General features: G+C 47.5%; 6 protein-coding genes across 6 annotated transcripts; 4 read left to right on the top strand and 2 right to left on the bottom strand.

Annotated features, from left to right (window-relative positions):
• Positions 1-2,133: 2,133 nt before the first annotated feature.
• On the bottom strand, positions 2,134-3,220 carry BU24DRAFT_237794 (uncharacterized protein). Its single transcript, XM_033522255.1, has 2 exons — positions 2,775-3,220; positions 2,134-2,722 (listed from the first exon to the last, which is right to left on the bottom strand). The coding sequence occupies exons 1-2, from the start codon at positions 3,106-3,108 to the stop codon at positions 2,214-2,216; spliced, it is 843 nt and encodes a 280-aa protein (XP_033381781.1). The 5' UTR covers positions 3,109-3,220; the 3' UTR covers positions 2,134-2,213.
• Positions 3,221-7,931: 4,711 nt separating this feature from the next.
• BU24DRAFT_483182 (uncharacterized protein) lies at positions 7,932-8,963 on the top strand (the record flags this gene model as incomplete). The annotated part of the gene is made up of 1 exon (XM_033533271.1): positions 7,932-8,963. The coding sequence occupies one exon, from the start codon at positions 7,932-7,934 to the stop codon at positions 8,961-8,963; it is 1,032 nt and encodes a 343-aa protein (XP_033381782.1).
• Positions 8,964-9,567: 604 nt separating this feature from the next.
• Positions 9,568-11,490, top strand: BU24DRAFT_394246 (uncharacterized protein; the record flags this gene model as incomplete). The annotated part of the gene is made up of 2 exons (XM_033525220.1): positions 9,568-10,049; positions 10,163-11,490. The coding sequence occupies 2 exons, from the start codon at positions 9,568-9,570 to the stop codon at positions 11,343-11,345; spliced, it is 1,665 nt and encodes a 554-aa protein (XP_033381783.1). The 3' UTR covers positions 11,346-11,490.
• A 1,016-nt stretch (positions 11,491-12,506) lies between these two features.
• Positions 12,507-13,326, top strand: BU24DRAFT_424444 (uncharacterized protein). Its single transcript, XM_033528506.1, has one exon. The coding sequence runs from the start codon at positions 12,702-12,704 to the stop codon at positions 13,095-13,097; it is 396 nt and encodes a 131-aa protein (XP_033381784.1). The 5' UTR covers positions 12,507-12,701; the 3' UTR covers positions 13,098-13,326.
• BU24DRAFT_424445 (glycoside hydrolase family 18 protein) lies at positions 13,107-14,669 on the bottom strand. Its single transcript, XM_033528507.1, has 4 exons — positions 14,490-14,669; positions 14,407-14,431; positions 14,096-14,348; positions 13,107-14,042 (listed from the first exon to the last, which is right to left on the bottom strand). Exons 1-4 carry the CDS (start codon positions 14,594-14,596, stop codon positions 13,360-13,362), a joined length of 1,068 nt encoding a protein of 355 aa, XP_033381785.1. The 5' UTR covers positions 14,597-14,669; the 3' UTR covers positions 13,107-13,359.
• A 1,786-nt stretch (positions 14,670-16,455) lies between these two features.
• Positions 16,456-17,490, top strand: BU24DRAFT_237885 (uncharacterized protein). The gene is made up of 2 exons (XM_033522257.1): positions 16,456-16,749; positions 16,801-17,490. Exons 1-2 carry the CDS (start codon positions 16,538-16,540, stop codon positions 17,354-17,356), a joined length of 768 nt encoding a protein of 255 aa, XP_033381786.1. The 5' UTR covers positions 16,456-16,537; the 3' UTR covers positions 17,357-17,490.
• Positions 17,491-18,485: the final 995 nt, after the last annotated feature.

Raw genomic sequence — 18,485 nt, forward strand, 5'->3', positions numbered from 1 at the left:
CCTTGTCCAGCATATCATACCTGTGCTCATGAATCCCCTACCTGTTTTTATGACATGGGACAAGGCCGATGTCTATCTGTTGAGCGCATCGATGTATTGAGATGCGTTTACCCAGCTCGACACAAATAACATAAGACTTGTACTGATGCACTTTGGATGGTCTCTACTAACATGCCATACACGCCTACGAGACCCTGCCCCATCGCCTCCATCATTGTAGAGATCGCTAATCAAGCTTGAATGCACCGGAAAGAGACAGAGCAAAGTATGATTTGGTTGGGGGTAAACGATTGTTCAATTCTACCTATCCTAATGTAGGGCTAAGAGGAGTGGGGGAGGGACCGTTGCTTGCATAAAGAGTGACGAAAGCGAACTTTTCGATTTAACGAGAGACCAAAACAGCCTATTCTCGATTGTAACGAGTGATTTTCCGACTCTCAATACCTTGACGACAAATATTCTGTTCCTGTCCACTTTGATGCTCCTCCAATCTAAGACGGTGAAAGAAGACTAGCGCGTCTGGGTGGTATGAACCGAGAATGAGCGTGGGAAGGTTGTAGGTTGTTCGACCGGACGCGGACACGCGTCGAGGTGTTGGGTCGAGGTGTTGGGTCGACGTTGCTGAATAGATCTGGCAATACTGGGATCAAACGTGTTTTTATCGGGCGACGAAAGGAGGTCTAGAGAGCGTGAAGTCTTGAGATGTTTGAGCGCGAAAGAATGTTCCCAGAGTTGAGATAAGCGTGCTTGGATGGTTCATGCCCCCAACTTCATGTACCGATAATTTGACTCTGCGGCACACACTGTGCAGGGCACGTTCTAATTTGACGTTCGACCCGTACCATACGTCCTTAGTCTTCGAGCCAGTTGAGCAGCGTTCTGCCTGTAGGCTGAGCATAGCAGCATAAGGTGTCAAGCGTTACGGCTTTGTATTTGCGTGGGAGAAGTCGTCGTCGTTGGAGGTGTAGAATCAGCCGGCTTGAAGCAGACGTAGCATGGGCAATCGGGCTTGGGATCACCGAGTATACAAGCGACACCCGAGGGATTGCTGCCATATCCTGCTTGTTGTGAGCGTTTCTTCCAGTATTCTCTGGCTTTCTTGTTGACCGTACGCGTAGTATCCAGTCGCACCGGGTAGCGGAAGTAGCTGTCTGGCATCCTGGTGAGAGACGGTCGTATAGAGCTAATGTTGGACGCGTTCATCCAAGGATTCCAATGAAGAATGAAGAATACAATTGTTCGTAACTAACACTCTTTCGTGTGACTCTGGAGAGGTCGTCACAGAGGGGTGTCAGTCGTGGGCAGAGCTCGCCATCCATGTTGGCGCTAGTCCGTTTTTGACGGGTTAACAGTCCAGTATCCATCACCGCCCAGCCTCGCCGACAACTCGTCTCAAGATCAGGATGAGGTTTCAAAGACAATTGAGTGTATTGGGAACATTGGAAGGCGTGGTGCGGTTTACCCGGCCGGTGCAGACAAGTGTGTCCCAGGAAAGACTCCCGTAGTTGACCTGTCCATGGCGCATCCTCGGAATTCCTCTTGATAAGTCGATATTTTTGGCGATCCTCCCGTGCAGTCCCTTTTTACTACCAGTGAATAACTCTTGAATGATCAGATAGGTTGGTCCGTATATGCTTCCATGGCCTTGAGGAGTGTCTGGCCTGGGTTTCTTAGAAGCATGCCAGCGACGTGTGTGCGGTACATTCACTGCTCGTCGGCATCAATGGTGAATCGATAGATTTTCCACAGCTATAATGTTTAGTAGACTAATCCGAGATGGGGAGGAGCCGCCATCGACTGAAGAAAAGAAAATAGTCGCAAGAAGGAAAAGTTTCATGAAGGCGAAGGATATAAGCGTGGAAAGATGGTGCAATCAAGGAGAGGTCGAACATTAACTAACGAGATTGAGATGACTTAAGGGAAAGGGGTAACTAGTTAGTTGGCGCAGTAGCAAAGAGCACGTGAAATGATTCAGTAGACGGTGTATGATCGGATAGAAAAATGCAACTCGAATGTCCAGGTAGACAAGTGGAGGACGTTTGGCAACCAGCATGACCCTACCCTCACGGCAAAAGAATAGTTACGCTGGTCATCTAGAAGCGGTCATAAGACATGACGTAATTGAGATCTGATCTGTTTGACGACACCAGAGTCGCAGTCACAGCCCAAAACCTGTTACTTTCTTAGCCGCATCAATGACAAAAGGAACGAACTTACGCTGCGCAAAGCATGAAAAATCGCATGGCTTTCTCACTGAGGAACAAGACCGTGAATGGGAAGAGTAGACTCATCGCGGACATGGCAATAATCCTTTCCATTTGGCCGGAGAGTTTCACAGAGAGGAGCACTGCTCCCGCGAGATAAGCAACTGATAAAGTGCATTCCAGACCTCCGACTATAACCTCGACTGCTCGGCTGCTGATGTCCTGGGCCTCGCTCTGTTCTTCAAAATTGAACACACGCGCTAGACGATTGTATAAACGGTAGTACATCCGTGCCAGAACGTTGAGGACGATCTGGCGGAAGAAGTTGGGCTCGCTCTGTCGCAACGCGAAAAGGGACAACGGAGCAGGACTGCCAAAGACCCCATAGAAGCCTACCGGTTGTCCATTAGGCGCATGAGTCGCGTTCGGGTTGATATTGTGTCTGACGACATTATCGAGATTGTATTTGTCGACAGAATGTGCCTGAGCCGCCAACTGATCCTGTTCATGGATTCGGCCTAATAGACACGATCAGAGACATCGCGCGAAATATTAAAATTCCAAACGTACTGTAATGATCCAGCTCTGTGAGTAATGCTTCCAAGGCTTGCTCATATGAGGCTTGAGTGGCCTTATCATCTGGTTTGAAATCGCCCCTAATCGCCTTGTCGCCGAGCGCGTAGATTTGCGACCGGAGATTTAGAAGGTTATTCTCAAACCATTTCGCTCGAATGTAGCGTAGATCAGGGAATCTGGGCCTGATGTCCCCATCGTAATGATGATCGTTTATGTCGTTGATGAGGAAAGGGTGTGAGAATACCGATCTGAAGAAGTGGGCGGGGTCAGATCTATGACTGTCTTCGCCAAGCGGAACGTATGGGTTTTGATCGGACATATTCGACATCCTCGTTCCGATGTATGAGATAAAGTCTTCAAGAGCTTAGCAGAAAAAATCAACCATCAATTTGTTGACTCCAGTCACTTTGATTTTTGCGATGAAGATCCGGCAACTTATATATTCATCTTCTGCCGTATTCATACTTGATCAAGGACAATCTTGTTGAACGAATCACCTAACTTTCGTGCTTGAGGGCTACAGAAGGGTTAGGCTGACGAGGTACACCAGGCGCTATGTGCACGCCCGCTTCCCCCAGGAGATGGGGTAACACAAAGCGCGTACGTACATGCAATTGTCTTGCATCACAGGGTTAGAAGTGTTGCTGTATTTTCTCGCAGATAGGCCACGGGGTACAGGGTACCCTGTCTGTGTAAAGATATGCATCGAACGTGGCATGATCGTGAGTTGTAGAAGACCGGTCAAGTCGAGAAGATTGATGTGCAATTTTTGGAGGACGTTCTGTCGTAAGTGAACAGGGTAGACATGTGTGTTGGTGCATGGCCGAGCGACGGAAGATGCAACTGTCGAAGAAGGACAGCTAACCTCGTATTGTAGACGGGACTGGCGAGCCAGCTTTCCCGGAACATCAATATTGTCAAGCAGCATGAGCATGGTCAGCCGGTTGTCGGTTATACCCGTGAAACATGACTCTGGCTTAGCAAGTACACGTTTCGCAGGGGCTACAGTAGTTTTGAAAATTTGGGATGAGAAAATGAAGAACAAATGTTGATTTAACAGAATATTTTGCCATCTCTTACAATGAATAGTTTGCCGTGTCCTGCGCAATTTCGTAGTCAACAATCAGTCGCTAACAGTACGAGTGTTGAATAGTGGCCACATTCGGCATCAATATCTCAGTTCCTCTCTCCTAAGAAGGCCAATAAATCTCAAAATAAATTCCAGTGTCAGCTATTCAAACCTCTACAGCGAAACAAAACGTGTCCTCCCTAATGCAGTCCAAATAATGCTCAGTTGCTGAAGTGAGACTGATGAGAAACTCGGTCACTGGCAAAACCGACGCCATTACGTGCATCTGCTCGACAAACTGATTTGCAGTGCCCGACAGGGTTGACTAGCATCATCGAACGCTGCAAGCAGCGCCTGTTACGGCTGACAGGCATTATCCTGCGTTCAAATGGCGATTTCCTTCTCGGCGGCCATCTATGAGGCACAGTCGAGCTAGCGAAAAGGAGGGGCATATATTGGAGTTGATAAGACTTTGCCTAGTCCAATCAAGAAAGCTAACTTTGCCGCAGGAGCGCTATACTTTATGACCTTGCTTTTGAATCGGACACGTGGAGAGGCCAACACTGAAGTAAAACTGCAAATAGCAGTGACTGGTGTTGTCGTTCAATGTCACTTCCACAATATCGTTGACATGCTAATTCGGGTGTAACAACTTGATTTCTCGGACTGTATACGGAGTACTCTAAGTCTCCACTCCCCAAGACGGAGTGCCACAAACACATGAGCTGCTGTGGAAGTCCAATGCATGCTCAATCGATCTCTGTAGAATGACACTCTCGGACCGCAGATTTGTGTGCAACATCGGCTTGGTCTTGTATAACATAGACGCACATGATGACCAAGGATCCCTGGTCTTGGTCTAAGGCAGTGCAACGTACTTAGGAGTAGGGGGGAATACTCCGTATGTTGTGGTATTGGCATTGGTACTCGTAGATACAACTTTTCACAACAGTACGGACTTCTCTGTAATATTGTACGCAGTGATCCGTAGTGCTACGGAGTACTGTAGTTGAACAACACGAGGATGGTCTGTTCACTGGTTATGGATCTTCAATGAAAGATGGTGTCCAGGGACGTCGGACAAGCGGTACCACGCAGCCATCATGTTGCTTCTTACACCGCTTGTATGCGACGGCTCTCATATCTTCGCAACATCACTTATGCGGTTTTGATGTTCTTCACTGGCTGTGCATATTTGCACCCATGTTGATTCACGCGAATTGCTCCTCTAGCTTAGCGGATTGGTGCGCCAACCCATAATAACCATGCTAACATGGAGAACATGAATGCATAGTTTACGGAGTATTTGCTCCATACTTTACGCATCGTTGTCATGTAGCAACCCTAGAGGAAATCTGAGCCGATACGGTTGTTACAGTTTTGGAACTTTTTGCAGTGCTCAAGAGTAAGTGAACAGTTTGGTAGGTTTATCATGTTTTGCCCGTTTCAGTCAATTCTGAAAAGTTTTACGAAATGCATAGAAGGAACATGGGATCAGTTGAATTGGCTGTAAGACCTCGGTATTTGACCCTTAGCGATCAAAGTGGGGAGTAGTGGCTACGGTCCCTCAAAGTGAGAGCTCGGCTCTTGGGCATTCGCATGTTCACCCCCGGAACAGTGTATCAGCAGTCTAATTATCCATGTTTCGTGGGTCAATACATTGATTAGTGTAATTCAGAAATCTGAGAAGATAGCACTGAACTTGTATGTTGAATGCAATTTATGTCACACCTCTAAGCCAATCACGAAAGCGTGAGAAAACAAAAGACTGCGTACTCTGCTTTGCATTTTCGCGAACATGGTTTTTCAAGTAGCTAGCAACCTCAGAAAGCAATGATAGCTTTTGGCAGTACAATCGTAATGTATACAAGAACTGTCTTCAAACTTGAGTCATCTTTGTATTCGACAACCATGATCAAGAAAACCAATCACCAATGATCAATGGGAAATCTCGAAGAGTGGCTTGCCTAGAACTTTCGACCCAAAGAATACGAGCCTTATGTAGTATCTGTATCGATGCTGGTCGTTTACAACCCTTGTTTCTATTATCAGCACACTTTGAATGAGACTTCATTCACAATCTCAACAGCACGACAACAAGACAATAGGTTAGGTTTCACTTCCATATATCGAAAAGCCTTGACAGATGTCATTCTCTGAAATCCCAAGAAACATGCCAACTCAATTGCTTCACCGCCTGTCGAGCGCCACTGCTGTTCAGCCTTGTGTCTTTCTATCGTTGATATGCGTAGATCTCCGGAACATCGTCATCGATGAATGGCTTCCCAGCAATCTTGTCGGTGACTCTGTAATTTGAATGGTCCAGTATACCTCATTAACCCTGTGCAATGCATGCAACTGCTGCCTCGCGCTTCTGCTTGCGCCATCGGACGAACGTCAAATATGACACTGCCTTCACGAGGCTATCTCCACCCACCCTTGGCCTGCAGGTATTCTTCTACTGCGAACCACTCAGGGCTGCAGCATACCAGGTCATCCTGGCTGTATCGCCCGAACCCACTTTACGCGTCCTCCATGAATATAGCGTCTCACGCGCGCGGTCACGAGCTCGTTTATGGGTGCTGCAGATTGTCAAGGGTGAAAGTGCCTATTCACCTCACCCTCCAATTCAAGAAGTCTTCTGGGCCTACCAATTTTTGGACAACTCGTCAACGTTGAGGCCAAGAGGTCCGGTCAAATAAATGCATATTCCTATTCTGGACGGAAATGACTCCAATCTAGGGGATTGTATATTATTCTCTCCGGAAAGACGGCATTCCGCTGTCCAAGCCTCAAAATACCTCAGGAGCGGTGACCTTTGTCTCAAAGCTCATCTAGCTTGCCTGCAAGGTAGCAACTCAGTGTCCACCTTGACGTTGATTGAAACTCTTCCATGTGCTGGGTTTTACGTTATAGTGCATCTGCATTAGTGACAGCCACAGACTCACAGTACAGTCAGGCAATTTCCTTGCCCCAAGTTTGGGACTACAATTGGGTGTAATTCCAAAGTAGTGCACATGGTGGACTCACCGGTCATTGTTATTTTCAGATGCAGAATCTGTTCTCAAGTCGGAAAATCTGAGTTCATTGACTTCCACATATCGAACCAAATCTGCCTTGTGAAGTACTGTTAATTCTCATGTCACCGTTCACGAATTTCAGGGTCAAACGTAGCCCCCATACCATCTATCTTCATGAACATTCGTAGTGCTTCTTCACTAGTCTTTGAACTGATTTGTATTTTCCAACCCCTCTGAGTCTAAAACAACAGATTCACTCCTTCTATTGTACGTGCTCTCCTCAATTATTGTAATCATTGCTTATCACTGCGGTGCTTGATTAGCCTGTAGTCCCTAGGAGTCATTATGGTGTTTGCTAGCCAAGGTCCTTGAACACTTTCTGGGGACTGATACCTTTTACTGATCGGGCCTGTCTCTATCGGTGGAAATAGTCGGTTGCATCACTCAATAAACACCTTAGTCTTGATCTTGGACTTTTAAAACTACAAGTTGCGTACACCAAGGCCCTTGAAGCTAACATTGCTGCAACACTGACCAAAATTAGCATATCACACAACCCCAAATTTTCTCCCAAGGTTCAGAGCCTCCCTTAATTGATTTAATCATCTATAAACATTAGCCTTAGTTTGTTGCAAAACTCATCACAACTCCAGAACTCATTCCATTTGACTAAGCCGGACAGGCGGGATCTGATGGCTAACCGTTATCCTGTCGTCGGTCGGTATTGGTTATCTACTTTTAGCTGCAGTATGAGTTGAATTGGCGTTTAAAGCTTTTATCAAACCTGAACATCCTGCTTGAAGATTATCGCAGGGGCGTTGCGGCATAGTATATTGAAAGTGCAAAAGAATAGTGTTAAGGCTTGGAATCCGACAACCTGGGCGTCAAGAAGGTTCAACATTTCCATTGAGCCAGTGCTCCAGTGCTGTGGATTCCGTATGACCTCTCAACCACGGAAAAAGTCCCATCCCCTCAACAACAAATTCAACGAACACGTAGAGCATAGAAACGAAATACAATAACCCTTCTTCCTTCTCCCACACATCATCATCCACAGCCAGAATGGTCTCGCCATCCCTCGTCCCCTTCATCACCCAATGTCTCATCTCCCTCCTCTCCGTCCTCATCACCAACTTCATTCTACCACATAGAAGTAACAGCATCGCCACGACGAGTCTCGGTACTGCGATCCTAGGCGTGATAATCTACACAACAAGCCGCTTCTCCAACCTGACGGAACTCCGTCTCTCTCCCACATCGAGCGCATTCCTCTCCGCAGTCTTACTATCTCTTCACGACACGATTCCCTACCTCTTAAAGGTCATGGTTTTCTTAACGAATGAACCGTACGCTTTAGACTCGTCTCAAGCGTCCTTCATACATTTCCTCCTTGCATATCTCGTCCTCGATGATCTAGATTTCTACCAAAAATACGCGCTCCACCTCTCTAAGAAGCGGGAGAGAAACGGCGGAGCGCAAAGACAGGAAGTCGAGGGACAGGAGGAAACTATAGAAGAAGAAGGAAGAATGTGGTGCATATCATGGTTCCTCATGATCTTTCACGCGAATACTGATCCCTCTTTCCAGCACTCTCGAGACCCGCTCGCGTACCATTGTGGACCACTGGCGGTGGGGGAAACACCAGTGATGGATCGTTTCGACGAGCGGATTGGAGGAAGCAAGTGCCGTGATGATGTCAATGGGAGGGGGAGTTTGGAGAAGAATGGGAGAGGAAAGACTGTCGCGAGATTGCTGTGCAGAAACTCAATTGTGAGACGGATGGGGTTTCTAGCCATGTATTACGGCATGCAGGTGCTCGTTATGTATTTCATCAAAGCAGGAACCAACCCTCCATCCGGTGGTTGTAAGGAGAGCATTTGGGAAATACTTGTTGGGGTGGGCGTGTTATTTGATACGCCAAATCTGTGGACATGGTGGGTTGAAGTGTTGTTGTTAAGAGTCGTTAGGATGGGAAGTTGCGTGGTTGTTTGGAAGGGAATCGATGCGTGGAGGGCTGTGAGGAGGCGAAGAGGCCCCAAAATTGTTCAAGGTAGACTAGAAGGGTGGTGTAAAGATGGGAGGTGGATGGAGTGAGGTCGTATGCGATGAGAGGCAGCTCTAAGTCCAATTAAAAAGCAACTATCTCGAATTCTCGATTTACTTTTTAGTCTACTGAATACCTCATGCTCTCGGGTGCAGCATGCCAGCTAAGTAGCATATTGGGACAGATACATCTCATCTTTATTTTCAGTTCCAGCGCCATACTAAGATTCCCTCCCAACCAAATGTCCCGTGGGGGCAGCTATGGTGATCGAATATCTACAGGAAACAAAGTACTTCTGGGAAGCGATTCTTTCCCCAGGTTTGCTTTCTTAGTATCACTTCCACGAGAGTGTTGCCACGTAACAAGGTTGCCTATTGACTCAACTGACAAAGCGTCTCACTCGCGCACGGAGGGCTAAAGTGAAATCTGTACCTATTGTATCCAAAGCTACCCGTGAAGATACACTTCATGGTGCGCTCATCCTGGATTAGCGCACCCAAATCAGGTTGGCTTTGTTTCACTCTCATTGTACTCAGGCACAGTCCTACTTTGGGCGATTAATTTGAAAGCAAACATTCGCATTCGCCAAAATTGAGAAACATACATGACCAAAAACAAAAGCAATTCACTGCCATGGCACCCAAAGCGATAGACATGCACTGCTCCTTTTCAGTCTCCCTTGTGTCATCTTCATCCCCATCTTCTTACGACCACCCTACGCACGAATCGCCTCACCTAACTCGACAGAAGCGTAACCATTCAGTTCAACAAAGGGAAGGCCCAGTCATAGCGAAATGCAGGATAACCAGCAATCTTAACAACCCCCTAACGCCTCCCGCTTTCTGGGACAATCTACCAACAGTCTACTTAACCAAGCGAGCTTTGCGAGAACTCAATAGAAGGAACGTCGAAGCTGCTCAAAGCCCAGTTTACCCACCACATCAACACGCCCACCGGTCAGTTACCCGGAAAGGCACAGCTAAGAGGCGGAACAGCTGCGTGTCAGTCCAATCCACAAGCGACTTTCTTTCCACCTGCACTGCGACGACTTTGAAAAGCTTGAAGGTATTTTCTAGACAAGGCGGACCGGACCTTTCAGATCTAAGGAGTGTACGTACTGCAAGAAAACATATGGAGTGAAATCTGACTATGCTGAACAGTCTCCTGCCTGGATTGGTCTTTTGGCCAACGATATGAACCCAGAACGAGCGAGAGGTCGGCCGAGGGGAGGGCCGAGGGGACAACCAAGGGGACGATCAAGAGGTCGAGCCCAAGTCCAGAGTCTTGCAATCCCCGCGAGTACCCATACGAGTACAGATATATCCAAGAGTACAGGGGTCTACGATCGCAACTTCCGGCTGCACCTCATTTACAATGGAATCTACCCCTTCGGATATACACACCCAAATGACGCATCTCCTACAATGCCGTCAGACTCGGATGAAATTTGCCGGATGATAGACAAGCCTCGGCCTTCTATTTCACACTCTACTTTTGGAAATGAAGCCTATGCGAGGTTCTGGCAAGTGGATGCCAAAGCCTCGAAAGAAAAGCACATCTCAGAGTTGGTGCTTCCCTTCATCGAAGGCGATATTCCGGGCACTAGATGTCGCTCAGGGGGAATTCCATTCACCAACCTCGATCCCCTAACGGATGGCACCCTGAAACCCGGTAACCCGGATGTTTACTATGGTGCTTGCCCAGAACTGCTCAGTAGAACGATCCGCGACAAACTAAGCGGGAAAATTGTTCCTTCAACACAAGAGGACCTCCCTATGGTACCCAATTTGTTTCTAGCAGTGAAAGGGCCGGATGGATCGCTAGATGTAGCTAATCGACAAGCATGCTACGATGGGGCGTTGGGAGCAAGAGGCATGCACAGTTTGCAGTCATATGGACAAAGCGAGCCCATTTATGACGGTCGTGTTTCTGCAATAACGTGCACATACCAACAAGGAACACTCCGGATATTTACTATCCACATAAATCCACCGCGAACTGTTGGAGGCCAACCAGAGTATTATATGAACCTAGTGAGAGGTTATCTTTTGAATACTTCTGCTGAAACCTTCCGACAAGGGCTTCAAGCTTTCTTGAACGCGAGGGATTGGGCAAAAGAGCAGAGAGATCAGGCGATCATGAATGCGAACAATCGGGAGCGTTTCGGGGATGCCGAAGCATTAAATCAGGACGCGGATCCAGATTTAAGCTCTGTCACTGCTATGACAGGCCCAGAGACAGGTCCCCGAACCATGAGTCACGAATCTCACACCTCCGTGAAGAAAGACACGAGTATCGCTGAGGCAACTGGCAGATCAGCGGAAGCAACTATAGACTCGATTCCGGCGAAGTGTCGCAATAAGCTATCCAGCGATCTATACACACGATTTGCGAACGATTCAGAATACTTCAAGAGAAGAAGGACAACTTAACGACATTTCTCTCGAGACTTGACTGGGCTGTTCGTCAATTAGCTCCTTGGGATCAAATATGTGCGTGGCATGTCAGCCAGCTATTTACGCTTGCCTGGTGCTGCATATTGATGGTTTGAATGGGTAGTTATAATGTCCTAACCGCCGTATGGGTAGTATTAATGCAGTATATCAGGACAGGATGAGGTTATCCGGAGATCATGTAAGATAATCAGGAATATATAGATCGGAAATCCCAAGAAAATCCCACAACAGTCTGGGCATTGCACCACAAACCTCCCAAAGAGTGCCATCGGGTAGAGTGGCTATTTATTAAACTTGTCAATCGATTGCGGCTCAAGCTTGCTAAGGCTCCCCATACGTGTCTATGCCACGTCCCAGATCATTCGCACGAATATTTACTAGGTTGGAGAACATGATGAAACTTTGCTGATGAAATTATATGTAATAAATCACTCGGATTCGCTTGTGAGATAGTACTCTACATCTTGTTTGTTCGACGTGGGTCTATGGACAGATATCGTGTACTAGTCTTGACCTAAACGGAGGTCCAGAGGTAACTATAGGTATGTGTACCACTCATAGTCGCATTTTTCTAAATTGAAATTTCATGTTTCATGTACAAGACGTGTAGAAGAGCAAATGCAAGCATGCGCCAATGTGTAAGGTAGGGTCAGCATTGCGATTACACATCCTGAGCGTTTGTGGGGAATCCTGCATGAGTGTACCATTTGCAGGAGAAAGCCAGAAGGCATCTTAATTTTACGCATCCGGTAAATGATATAGGTATTTAGAGTACAAATCAATTCATTGAGGTCTGGGAGCATCTTCTAGCGTCGGTGTGTACGGATTCTATTCTATGCCTGAAGCAATTCGTGACATGGATCGAGACAGAGCACAATGGATCGACCTGGCATAGGAGAATGGTGGCTTGATTTTGTCTATACTAATAATTTTCTCATAATACACACATCCATCTATAGAAGAGCCGATCATTGACTATCACGTATAGACAGTGCCGATACTATGTTTTGTAAGTAAAGCTCGCAACGCCCCGCTCACTTAGTTCAGATTTCTGTGCCATTCGCATCCTAGAATCTGCCTTGCCTAGCTACGCCTCCCGCCTGCCTAATGCTAGTGAACAACCTCAGGGATTTAAATCTCTCACGCCTGCACTTTTCTCCCCATCGAACCAACGTTCAATTACTCTACCTATATCCTACAAAGTGATTTTCTCCATCGCCACTTACAATACTTTCAACCCTAAAATTCACTTGCTATATCCATTCCAAAGCAAGTACGGCGTCATCTCGAAATCCACCCAATCAGCCATCACCTAAAACCACACAAACAAGCATGTTCGAGCATTTCGCACTCAGACACATCCCACCCCTCCTCCTCGCCACCATCTGGACTCTCGGTGGCACAATGTCCCTGACATCCGGCCCCGAGAGCGCCCTCCTCGCCTATGGCTTTTCCTCAAACATCGCATCGTCAAAGGGCGCCTGGCCTGTCATCAAGGTTGAAGGTTCTCGAGTTACTACTATTGGCCTGGCCATCTGGACTATCTACCTGGGAGGACATATCGAGGCTGTGGACACGCTACTGGCTTGTGTCGGGTGGATGGCGGTCGTGGATGGGCTTGTGTGTTCAAAGTATGGGGCGCCGGGATCTGTGAGGATGCGCGCGGGATACCAGAGCGTGGTTGCGGTTTGGGGGTTGCTGGGTATGACGTCGGGGAAGTACTTTTAGAGAGGGTCTGCAAATGTGTTTATTGGATATGGTCATCAGTGCGAATCAACAATGTGTGCGCCTTTCCAGCCGACAGATTAAGATTCACTGTTGGAGAGCTTAGAGTATAGTCATCAGGTTTATTGGATTCCATAAAATCGTTATACATCGCCACCCTGTATGTAATCAAGTAAACCTTACGTCGCTGACCAGGTACCCAATTGATGCTTATGCTATGCTCATGCTCATGCTAAATTTTCGTTGGACGTTATCATCATTTACTTCACTGGGGAAACAATCCCATGAACCCATTGTAGACTAGACTCCTGTCCTTTTGCGTATGCTGGCATACATCGCCCGTTCCAGTCCAGTAGAAAAGCCCAGCCAGGCCGTTCTGCTGTACATATCTTGCCTTCATATGTACCGTCTGCGGATTGTCATAGGTGACGAACCCACCGTCTCCGCCAACACAGTAAGCCGCTCCAACCTGCTCATCCACATGTTCTGTAGCTCCAGGTCTGGGGAGATCCCGGTACTCGAACGTACCTTCTTCTCCAGCCTGGCCCTCAAAACTGTGACCCACGCCTTGCGTGCCAGTGAAGGAGCGCCCATAAGCAGGGATTCCAAGGAGTATCTTACTGGGTGGAACACCTTGTCGAACCATGTATGACACGGCGGAATGAGACGAGATCGCTGCCTCGGGGCTGTGGGGTATTTGGGGGGTGAACAGTTGCGCTTGGTGGCCAGTCTTTTGCACCCAGGGACCAGAGTAATCGTAGGACATGAGATTGATGAGGTCGAGATATTGCGCAGCATGGCCTAGGTTGATATGCTGGAGAGCCCACTCGCCTGCTGGTAGCGCCGACGTGAGCGTGTACCGTGGTCCTGGAAGGTAGTGTCGTAGTGTGGCTAATAGCGCAATGTAGTGCTGGCCTTGTGCCTGGTCTGATGGATGTTCCCAATCGACTATATCAACCGTAAGTCTTGTGAAGCAACAGTTGTACCAAAAAAAGACTTACTGTCTATTCCATCGAGGTTGAACTGTTGACAAAGAGCCAATGATGTTTGCGCAAACGTTTCTCTAGCAGTCGGATTCCTGGCAACTTCTGCGAATGGTTCACTTCCTTTTCCACCTCCACCCACAGAAAGAACGATACGAAGCTTGGTATACTTTTTCTTCAAGAGTGCAAAAGAGTTCAAGCAACCTTTAGTTGCTGGCACGTCGTCAGTCCCCGCCACTTCTATCTGTGTGTCTGCCCATTCATCGCTCAACTATAATAATTTAGCATCATGTATGGTCCTATGAAGGTCCGTAAGAAATGAATCATACATAAACAGTTCCATCTGTCTTCACCCTATTTCAAAAGTCAGATCATCAAAAATGGAAGGGTAGGCTGGAAGAATATTATGTACCAAGCAAAAGCATAGAATGCATGAGAAATCACATCAAAATTGAGTGAAGACGGGGGTTGATCCCGATAGATCCGCCAATTGGGATAGTAAATGCCGTTCCAGTACATTTTCAGTAAAGGCGTCGAGAATGTGTTATGTTCTTCGAAGGAGGATGAAGTTGTTGAAATAGGTGGGGGATACATTGTCTCCGGATAGTCGGCGCACCACGTGTTCGGCCTAGACGGCTAGTCGAGCTGCTTACTTCCGTAGGGCCCTGCACGTCAGTTGATATGCATGTACCAGGGGAGGATGACCCGAGTATTATATTCGTGTTGTGTACTATGCGGATAGAATATAAAGACTGGTCAGGAGTCGCTAATGCTAGAAGGAATGTTGAATTTCGACTCAGAGAGATCGGAAATGGATGGTAAATTAAGGTTCAGTAGCTTCAGTAGCTACTGTCCCCACGCTGTATTGTCCGTACAAGTCCGGAGAAAAGAAATTCAGAAAAGGCTTGGACTAGAAAGGGACTTGGAGAAGTGCACCATAGCCTTCTATATGTATTCGGATCTAGCCTCGTATCAACGACGCCATCACAAGTAACGCTTGATGATCATCGTGGAGCCGTTCTCAACTTGTAGTGTGAGTAACTTGAAAAGGGAAAGGCTCCCTAAAACGGAGACACCATGCCACTTACAAGGTAGAAATGGCGGCTTGTCAGATCAATGTAGACTGCAGGACGAGTACTAGTGGACGACCTAAGGGCCGCCTGCAATGCATTCGTCTAAAATAGACGATTGAATTGCGTGTAATGTTTTCACATTGTATAACTAGCAAAGTTCGGCAGTGCTCTCACATGCTCTTCCAAATGTTGAGATAATTTGATATGCTTGAAACAACACTCATCAGTGATCAGAAAGGAAGATGTGCCTGAATCTCGTTTCTGCGGCACTCGGATTGCCCACAATGCGTAAAAGAAATTCAAAGGCTCGGTTGTATGAGGGTGTGAGGGGCAGAAACATGTTGACCTATGGGACCATTACGTTTCAAAGGCCTTCGCATCGACCAGGGTGCGTAGAATTACGGGATTGCGCCCAACCCATGTGTTTCCTGCATGTGCCGTGCCGAAGATTTCGTCTAGATACTGGGATTTGGAAGACTGTAGGGATATAGGGTGGGCAATGCCGACACCCCACAGTACACATTGCTCTACGAGTCAATCGGACAGAATGAGGAATTGAAGTACTTATCAGACAACAGGCACAGAATCAAGTACTACAAGACACCGCTTCTCTCAGTGAGAGGCCAAGAGTTAAACCAAAGGCATAGGCATGAGAATGGATCAAGTGCTAAAATGATTTTGCTATGAGGAATTGGGCCTTCTGAAGACTGTTCACAGCACTACCAAGGGCCATTGAAGAGCAACACCCTGGCTTGGACACCAACAGACTGTCTGTCTACTTCATTCCGTACTTATCGTAGTATTACTGCAAATGTAAATGGAACTCGGGCATGAAGTCCCTGGTGCATGAAATTGGCGACCAGTCACGCTGGTGTAGCAGCAACATCTGGAACCATCAAAAGCCGCATCGAAGATACCAGAGCGGCATGCGGCATACAGTATTCCAAAAAGAAAAGAATGCAGCAATCCCAACCCGATCCTGGTGCCGCATCGAACAAAGTGCATTGTTGATGAAGAACGGGGGATCGCCGCTATTCATGACATGCATGAGAATTGCGCACGGGCCTCTTCGAAGCAGCTCCGACTCCAAGAATGATCGCATACTCTCTGTCAACCTCCCCGTCACGATCGACTGCACGGCTTTTGCATGTTCTGCGCCCTTCAGATCAGTTGATCTACCGACACAGACACCACGTCTTCATTCAACACTAGTCTCGTTCTAGCTTGCGCAAGGCGTGACGACCGTTGCCAACTCGCCACCACTGCATAGCTCGCCCCCATCGCATCTATCCATCCGGCCTGTAGCTTATACGGAGCTCCAAAGGTCTTCGACGACGATCCTTTGACACAATCTTCACGACGAACGTACTCGTAACACCTTTTCACTATGACGGCTGAAATCCAGCGGTCTCTGGCGCCAGATCAGGCTGGATCTGCCCTGAAATCGAGCTATAACTTCGCTTTCGCGAACTTCCTCAAGCGCGAATACCGCTTTGGTCTTGATCCAGAGAGACCAGTATGCAAGGCATATATGCAAGGACATTGTCCCATGGGCAACAACTGTCAAGATAAGCATCAAGTATCTTCGTCTTTCAACAAGTGCGTTCCATTCTGACTATGCTCACGTTGCTTCTGCTAACCATTACGAAGTCTCGTTTGCAAACATTGGCTGCGTGGGCTTTGCAAAAAGGGCGAGACCTGCGAATTCTTACACGAGTACAACCTCCGCCGTATGCCTGAATGTTCCTACTACGCAAGAACCTTAACGTGCTCAAATGGCGACGACTGTCTCTACCTTCATATCGATCCGGAATCGAAACGCCCCCCCTGCCCTCACTACGACAGAGGCTTTTGTCCCCTCGGTCCCCACTGCGCTCTGAAACACAACAAGAAAGATAAGCTCTGTCCCTACTACCTCGCGGGTTTTTGTCCGGAAGGCAAATCTTGCAAGAACGGCGCACATCCTCGCTTTCCCCTCGACCTGAAGAAACCCGAAGTGCGAGTAGAGAAAACGGCAGAAGAATTAGAGGCAGAAAGGCTGGAGAGGGAACGGGAACGCGAGAGAGAGGAGGAATTGAGTCATGATCGTGACGGAGCAACACACCATGGATCTCACAGAGGTCGTGGTAACTGGCATGGAGCCGACCGCAAGAAGAGAGGAGGAGGGGGAGGAAGAGGAGGCCCAAGGCGCCGCGGCGGCTTTTGAGTGGTGCGAGCATGCCACTGACTAGTGAAACTACAAAACAAGCATCATCGCGGCGGAAACCATGCATGGAAGTGAACACGGAGACCTTGGTATTCCCGACTCTTTGCCTATTGCGATGCTCTTAGGGATGGTGCACTGCATCTAGAGAGTCATCATGATACTCTACCCATCCTCCACAACGGTGTTCGGAGATGCGGTGCGATGCACTTGCCAAGAGCTAGATTGGGCTGTTTTTCCCATGCCAAATGCAAGCTGGGCACTCAAACTGTTAAACATTAGAACGCGCCCATTCGATCGTACTGGCAGGCTCTGAAATTATGGACCTGGTCATGAATGACGATAGCCATAAAGAGCATCCACCATCTAGGAAACCATCTCGTATCTTTAGTCGCCGGAGGAAAATCATCAACCGGCGAAGACGACGGTTAGATGATGTAATGATACCCTGTCGAATATCCAGCCTCATAATGTAACTACGTACTTAGCTACTAATTCGACAGCGTCCCCTGGGGGCTGAAGTAGACTACTTAGAAATGAATTCTTCTTCACATCTGCCCGTATAACTTCCGCTTGTGCTGCGTATTCACCTGCGTTCCCAATATCGTCTAAGCTTCCTCTCACAATGTGACACGTCTTCTCCTTCCTCTCTTCTAAGGACTTGTATCTCGCGCGAATGTAACTATACTATACCCGTAAGATGATCGTATTATATCACGAAATTAACACGCCGCTTCAGGCATATATCTAGGGGCCCATCGGTAATCAACACAATGTCACAAGTGAAACTTGTAGTGAATCCGGAGAGGAATCATCTATAGCCCGATCACACTTGTGCTAGTATGCTATTCTATTCTCATATAACACTGTAAAATTGCAGTCGATTTCTCTTACTCTTGCGCAATCCATACTTCAAATCAAAATGCATCCTGGAGTACAAGGGAGATCACAGACGGCATGACGTCCCCGTGATACGTCACAGTCGACTTCCTTCCTATTTTAAGAACCCACGATATTTGGCATGCGCGTCTAGCTATTTCGAGGTTGGTCTGCAAGTTTATTTCAATAGGTACCAGCAAACTTTAATTTGACTTCAGCATTGCAGGTTGGTGGGCGGATGGCATGCACTGCT

This window comes from Aaosphaeria arxii, assembly GCF_010015735.1.
Source record: "Aaosphaeria arxii CBS 175.79 unplaced genomic scaffold BU24scaffold_6, whole genome shotgun sequence".
NCBI lineage: Eukaryota > Fungi > Ascomycota > Dothideomycetes > Pleosporales > Aaosphaeria > Aaosphaeria arxii.

Bases quoted from the DNA above. Each gene is read 5' to 3' on its own strand.
- BU24DRAFT_237794 (XM_033522255.1), bottom strand. From the start codon at position 3,108: ATGTCGAATATGTCCGATCAAAACCCATACGTTCCGCTTGGCGAAGAC. The intron at 2,723-2,774 runs GTACGTTTGGAA...CGTGTCTATTAG, and splicing joins CACAGAGCTGGATCATTACA to GCCGAATCCATGAACAGGAT.
- BU24DRAFT_424444 (XM_033528506.1), top strand. From the start codon at position 12,702: ATGTTCGAGCATTTCGCACTCAGACACATCCCACCCCTCCTCCTCGCC.
- BU24DRAFT_424445 (XM_033528507.1), bottom strand. From the start codon at position 14,596: ATGTACTGGAACGGCATTTACTATCCCAATTGGCGGATCTATCGGGAT. The intron at 14,432-14,489 runs GTACATAATATT...CTTTTGAAATAG, and splicing joins GCATTCTATGCTTTTGCTTG to GGTGAAGACAGATGGAACTG. The intron at 14,043-14,095 runs GTAAGTCTTTTT...CGGTTGATATAG, and splicing joins CAACCTCGATGGAATAGACA to TCGATTGGGAACATCCATCA.
- BU24DRAFT_237885 (XM_033522257.1), top strand. From the start codon at position 16,538: ATGACGGCTGAAATCCAGCGGTCTCTGGCGCCAGATCAGGCTGGATCT. The intron at 16,750-16,800 runs GTGCGTTCCATT...ACCATTACGAAG, and splicing joins GTATCTTCGTCTTTCAACAA to TCTCGTTTGCAAACATTGGC.